The sequence below is a fragment of the Melanaphis sacchari genome, unplaced genomic scaffold, assembly GCF_002803265.2.
Source record: "Melanaphis sacchari strain LSU unplaced genomic scaffold, SCAv2.0 Contig1988_pilon_pilon, whole genome shotgun sequence".
Classification (NCBI taxonomy): domain Eukaryota; kingdom Metazoa; phylum Arthropoda; class Insecta; order Hemiptera; family Aphididae; genus Melanaphis; species Melanaphis sacchari.
The window spans coordinates 584,104-591,036 of record NW_020270968.1 but is presented as its reverse complement, the minus strand read 5'-3'; the positions used below and the strand labels follow the sequence as shown (position 1 = coordinate 591,036).

The window sequence follows — 6,933 nt, the reverse complement described above, 5'->3', positions numbered from 1 at the left end:
AATGGAATAATAACTAGGAAATTCTAAAAAATTATATAGTATGTACTATAGTAACTGGAAGCGGTAGAAAATAATAATTTTGAATAGAATAACTATGCGCGCGCTATCAGTGTTATCACTATATGTCGTTTAATATGACAAAAAATAAGATAACAATTTTGGCCGCTAAAGGTATCACTTATCAGTATAAACTGTAAACAATAAGCATTACGCTATTGTACGTTTAAAAATTTAATTTTTTACTAAACATTTTGTTTAGACTTCATTGATTTTTGTTAAATATTTAGATTTACAATGGTTTCTAGTGACAGCGATGAGGATCGCAGAGAACGAGACAAGTTTGCCGAAAGGCTTAAAAGAAAAGACAAGGACAGAACTCGTAATATTGCTATTCCTCGATCAGGTAAGTCTTGTACATAATAAAAGTTTATTGAAAGTCTAATGAATATATATATTAATAACACATTAAACTATTAACAGATTACGAAATCAATGATTTATCCCTTGATTTATACATTGGAGGTTTATTTATCCAATATTTAATAAATTTTATTTGTGTATTTCAATAATATATTGTGCGGTAAGTTAGGGGTAGCGGCTAGCTACCAGCTAGTATTTAATGTTGTAAACAAAACGTATTAATGCATTTATGTATACCAATCTGATTTTAATAGTAACCTTTCCGGTTTTTTGCCAAGAAACAAACTTTTAATGTTGGATTTAAAATGGGTTTTTTTAATTTCAACTCTTTGCCACTGACATTAAAAATTTGACTTTTATCTAAGATGCTCTAAAAAAAAAAACAAATAAATATTTGATAGAACTTAGAAAAATATAAAAATAACAAGAATATAGAAATAAAACATAACAAAAATGTTTCATTTATGCTTTGGAAAAATCGGTGGTGTTTTGGAATGTTTAGAAAATGTTTGGGAACTTAAATCAATGTTTAATCAAGATTTTTCATTCTTTTATAAAATTATTAATTTACAATAATAGATACTCATAGATAAATTTGTTATTTTCAATAAAATTTTAAATATTCTTTATAGAACATAACTAAATTGTTATTTCGGAACATAAAATTCACTCTTAAAATGAAACCTTGCTTTTAGTTTTTTCACATTGTGACATAGTAAAGAATAAGTATTAGCTTCAATTTATAATAGATAAATTTATATTTACTAAAAATCTAGATTTGAATTGGAATTTTAATTTCTGAGATTATTTACAGATAAGACTTTAGTTGGGTCCAAATGCATTGTATGAATATTTTAATTTTTATAATTAACATATGCTACATAATTAATATAATATGTTTATGTATTTAATGTAATAAAAATAAAATTTTTACTTCTGAATAACTAATTTATATAAATATAAAAAAATGTTATTTTAAATACCTACTAATGAACTGCAATATTAATTCAAAATAAATATTAAATAATTAATCATGAAAATTATTTGATAATTATTTAAATTACAAAATCATTTATGAATGGTATTGTGAATCTATATTTATTTAATTCTGATAAGCACTTATTTTATGTATTAAAATAAATTTTAAATATAATAATTATAATAATAGTACTTTTTTGTATTTAATAATTATTAGTGATGATAATAAAAAAGTATACAATTAAATTAAAAAAAATTATTTTAATAGAAAATAATCATTTAGTTAATGTAAAAAAAAAAAAAAAAAATAAGCGTATTATGCTGTATTTATAAACCATTTTTGATTTAATCCAATGTATAATCTAGGTATAATATCTATTTGCTAGACAAATATTATGATTTTTATGATTTATTAATTGCTTAGATAAAAAAGCTTATGAAGAAGCAGCAAAACGATTAAAATTAGAAAATGAACGTGAGAAAGAAATGGTTATTCCTCGACTTCGTATCGAGTCTCGTCGAAAATATCTCGAAAAAAGAAAAGATGATAAGGTTACTGAACTTGAAGCTGATATCATAGACGATGAATATTTATTTGATAAAGAAGAGTAAGTTTTTGCTATAATAAAACATGGTATAAATTGTAAAATATTAAATTAATTAATTTTATTTAGTTTAACCCAACGTGAAATTTTTGATCGTGAACACAAAAAAAAGTTATTGAGTCTCGCAAAAGAACATGAAAAAGCTAGAGAACTTGAAAATGTTCAACGTTATCGGATGCCTCAAGATATCAAAGATCAACAAATGGAATATGAAATGGAAGTGGATAAAGCACCAATTACTGAACAACAAAAATGGGAAGAAGAACAAATGTCTTCTGCTGTTTATAAATTTGGTGCTAAAAGACAAGAAAAAGAACAATATGAATTATTGATTGATAATCAAATAGAGTTTATTCAAACTGCAAATTTACCTGGCACAGATGAGGTATGTTTATACCTTTTAACAAAATAGTTTATATTTATTGTATTTTTAATTTTTGTTTTAAGGAAAAGCATGAAATTACTGAAAAACAAAAGAAAAAACTCAGCATAGAAGAGACAAAAAAGAGTTTGCCTATATATAAGTTTAAAAAAGATCTGATCAGAGCTATTAAAGACCATCAAGTAATAATTTAGTTTGAAATATCATTTCATAAAATTAATTACAATATAAATTATTTTATTTTATTTAGATACTTATCATAGAAGGTGAAACTGGTTCTGGTAAGACAACACAAATCCCACAATATTTATATGAAGCTGGCTTTACAGAAAATAACAAAATAATTGGATGTACCCAACCCAGAAGAGTAGCTGCTATGTCGGTTGCAGCTCGTGTAGCTGAGGAAATGTCTGTTAAACTTGGAAATGAAGTAAACAATCTCATTATACTTGAAAAAGTAATACATATTAATTTATTGATACTTGAATTTTTAGGTTGGTTACAGTATACGTTTTGAAGATTGCACTTCAGAACGTACTATAATAAAATACATGACTGATGGAACATTGCATAGAGAGTTTTTGTCTGAACCAGATTTACAGTCTTATAGTGTGATGATTGTAGATGAAGCTCATGAACGTACCCTTCATACTGATATTCTATTTGGTTTAGTAAAAGATGTTATAAGATTTAGACCAGATTTAAAACTATTAATATCAAGTGCCACTTTAGATGCTCAAAAATTTTCTGAATTTTTTGACGATGCGCCTATATTTAGAATACCTGGTAGATATTGTTTATATTTTATGATTTTAATGTGTAAATACTGAATCTATTTTTGATGTCTGTTATAGGAAGGCGTTTCCCTGTGGATATATATTACACAAAAGCGCCTGAGGCGGATTATATTGACGCGTGTGTTGTGTCTATATTACAAATACATGTAACACAACCTCTTGGAGATATATTAGTCTTTCTAACTGGCCAAGAAGAGATTGAGACTTGTCATGAACTATTGCAGGAACGAGTCCGTAGACTTGGTTCTCAAATCAAAGAACTGATTTTATTACCAGTTTATAGTAATTTACCTACTGAAATGCAAGCCAAAATTTTTGAACCTACACCTCCCAACGCTAGAAAAGTAATTTTTAATGCTTATAATTTTTTTCATAGGAAATAAATTGAATTGTTAAATAATAAAATAATGAATTATATTTTAGGTTGTTTTGGCCACCAATATAGCAGAAACTTCTTTAACAATTGACAATATTATTTATGTTATTGACCCAGGTTTTTGTAAACAAAATAATTTCAATTCACGTACAGGCATGGAATCTTTAATAGTTGTACCAATATCAAAGGTAAATTTTTTTTTAAAGTTAGATTTGAGTTTCTTCATATATATTTTTTTTTATATTAATGGTTTAGGCAAGTGCTAATCAAAGAGCTGGGAGAGCTGGTCGAGTAGCTGCTGGTAAATGTTTTCGCTTGTATACATCATGGGCCTATAAAAGCGAACTTGAAGACAATACAGTTCCAGAAATTCAAAGAATTAATTTGGGTAATGCTGTGTTGATGTTGAAGGCTCTTGGTATTCATGACTTAATACATTTTGATTTCTTAGATCCCCCTCCGCATGAAACTCTGGTAAGTTAATGCTATTTATGTAGTAATTTTTTTTTTAAATTAATATGCTTCTTTTAAAGGTACTTGCATTGGAACAACTTTATGCATTGGGCGCATTGAATCACAAGGGAGAATTAACCAAATTAGGACGTCGTATGGCTGAATTTCCATTAGATCCAATGATGGCAAAAATGCTTTTAGCTTCCGAAAAGTAAGGATATTTAATTTCTATTAAATATTTTCATAGCATGTTTATTTTAACACTATTTTAAACCCATCTAAATATAAAAAAATATTCTAATTTATAGTACTCACTTATTCTGAAACATTCTATTAAACAAAGAAAAAAATTAATGTTTATTTATTAATTTCAGGTATAAATGTTCAGAAGAAATTGCTTCCATAGCAGCAATGTTAAATGTGAATAGTGCTATATTTTATAGACCCAAAGATAAATTGATTTTAGCCGATACAGCTCGAAAAAATTTTTTTTCACAAGGTGGTGATCATCTAGCTTTATTGAATATTTATAACCAATGGGCTAATTCAGATTTTAGTACAAATTGGTGTTATGAAAATTATATTCAACATAGATCAATGCGTAGAGCTCGAGATGTTAGAGATCAACTAGTTGGTTTAATGCAACGTGTTGAAATGGAAATAGTTTCAAATCCAACTGAAACTGTTAATATTCGAAAAGTATGCAATTATTATTTTTACAAATTATACAAGATACTTGTGTTTTTGAATATTTTTATTAAACATTAATATTATTAATAATTTGTTTTAGGCCATAACTGCTGGTTATTTTTATCATATTGCAAGACTGTCAAAAGGTCATTATCGCACTGTTAAACATAATCAAACCGTTATTATTCATCCAAATAGCAGTTTATTTGAAGAGCTTCCAAGATGGGTTTTATACCATGAGTTGGTATTAACTACTAAAGAATATATGAGACAAGTTACAGAGATTGAAAGTAAATGGCTACGTGAAGTAGCTCCTCATTACTATCAAGACAGAGAACTTGAAGACTCCACTAATAAAAAAGTACCTAGGACATTAGGAAAAACAAGTTCTGAGCTAAAAATGAATAATTAAATAAATGTGTAATTTTGTTAAAAATAATATAAATAAATAATTGCCAGCTTTAAACTCAAAAATGTGTTGTATAGTGTTGTATATATCATACCTATACAGGTGGTATCACTTTATAATAAAACTAGTTTTACTAAAATAATAGTAAAATAACATTAATCTCCATGTTTCTTTAAAATTCTTATTTTTTATGCATAAAATTTATGGTGATAATTATAGTATCAGATGATAGGACATGAAAATTAAGAGCTGTATGTAATGGCTATATATTTGTATATTTTCTGTGACTCCTAAATAGTCGTTAAATCCTTTTATTTAAAGTCAAGAAGTGTTTTGTCCTTTGGTTGTTTTAATTTTAAAAATTTCCCTTTTTACATGATTATAGACCAATAATAAGTTTGGACTACTTCATAAGCAGATAGAAGAATGAAAAGCCAATTTAGTATTTTTGCACAAATTAAATGACGGACATGTAGATTCTCTTTTTTTTCTTTTCCTAATAAATTTTAGAGTTTCATCTTATTCTTTGAATCTAGTTCTTCTTTTGTTCCATCTCACATTACTGATTATGGTAGGGATCAACCTATTTACCATATGATGCATCTAAGGAATAAGCACCTAAGCCTCTAATATTTTTCTTATTAATCTAATTATTATTATTATTATTATTACTATTATTAATAATAAACTTTAATTATTATTACTACTATGTGTTATTTTATTAATTCATTGATTCTGTTTTTCTTTAATTGTTGTTAATTCTAAATTGTATTATATTATTTAATTGCTATCTATTATGCAATTATTACTGTATATACTGTCTTATTGTTCTACTAGGCATTATGCCCATTAAATAGTTAAATAAATAATTGTTGTTTTATGTATTTGTCTAATATTATTGGTAGATTTACTTACTTATGTGCTTTTAAATTTAATACTACTATGAACATAATAGAAATATGTGAAATAAAATAATAAATTACCGTATTATTATTATTGTGGATTTAGTTAGTAGTTCGAAGAGGAAGTAGGTCAAAAGTAAAATTCTCGGTAATCAGATAATCAGTTGGAAGAGGACTGGAAATTTTACATAAAACCAGTATTTGACAAAGTAATGTTTTCATTTTGGTGTGATTCAAAAACAAATGAAACTTGAAATTTTTGTAATCATATTTTAATATTTTATTCATAGCATAATTTTTAAAATATTTTGACTATTTTTGAACTATTTATTTAGAATGTTTAGAAAATTGAATTTTTTTTACATGTTATATTCAATTGTCAATAAAAAAGTTTTTGTTCAAAAAGTTTTGAAAATATAATACAAAATATCTAATACATTAAAGTTTCTTAAATCTGAATATAAATATTCAAAATGTATGCATTTAATGACTATTAGTCATATATTTTTTATATGCATTAATAGCTCTATGTTTTACAAAATTTTGCCAAAATCACGAATATTTTCAAACTATAAGTATTACTACAAATCTGTAAAATCTTCAATTTTTGTACCTAGCCTAGGTTTGAAAATTTAGTACAATGTCATCATAAGCAGTTAATTATGGAATTAAAAAAATTTTTTTTTATTTATCTATATATATATTTTATTTATTTAATTTATTTATCTGTTTTATCATAAAGTGTTTCTGGCAAGGTCATCTAACTTATTGATAATATTAATTAACATTTTAAAAAAAAAGTCTAAAAATATACAAGCAATTACTTTTTACAGATAAATACTTATAAAACTTCATATGAAATTCGATTTTTGATTAAAATGTAGATTTGAACAATGAGTAAGAATGTTAATGTATTTTTTT

The 6,933-nt window shown here is 25.3% G+C and overlaps 1 protein-coding gene across 1 annotated transcript; it reads left to right on the top strand.

Moving 5' to 3' along the window:
- The first annotated feature begins 201 nt into the window (after window positions 1–201).
- Window positions 202–5,809, top strand: LOC112592853 (pre-mRNA-splicing factor ATP-dependent RNA helicase DHX16). The gene is made up of 12 exons (XM_025337001.1): window positions 202–403; window positions 1,823–2,006; window positions 2,073–2,388; window positions 2,451–2,567; window positions 2,636–2,815; window positions 2,880–3,171; window positions 3,240–3,526; window positions 3,606–3,746; window positions 3,814–4,032; window positions 4,092–4,222; window positions 4,386–4,710; window positions 4,802–5,809. The coding sequence occupies exons 1-12, from the start codon at window positions 295–297 to the stop codon at window positions 5,111–5,113; spliced, it is 2,613 nt and encodes an 870-aa protein (XP_025192786.1). The 5' UTR covers window positions 202–294; the 3' UTR covers window positions 5,114–5,809.
- The last annotated feature ends 1,124 nt before the right edge of the window (window positions 5,810–6,933 follow it).

What these genes read in the sequence shown, in the direction of transcription:
- LOC112592853 (XM_025337001.1), top strand. Translation starts at nt 295, where the DNA reads ATGGTTTCTAGTGACAGCGATGAGGATCGCAGAGAACGAGACAAGTTT. An exon ending in GAGCTATTAAAGACCATCAA is followed by an intron (nt 2,568 to 2,635) that starts GTAATAATTTAG and finishes TATTTTATTTAG; the next exon opens with ATACTTATCATAGAAGGTGA. An exon ending in CCCCTCCGCATGAAACTCTG is followed by an intron (nt 4,033 to 4,091) that starts GTAAGTTAATGC and finishes CTTCTTTTAAAG; the next exon opens with GTACTTGCATTGGAACAACT.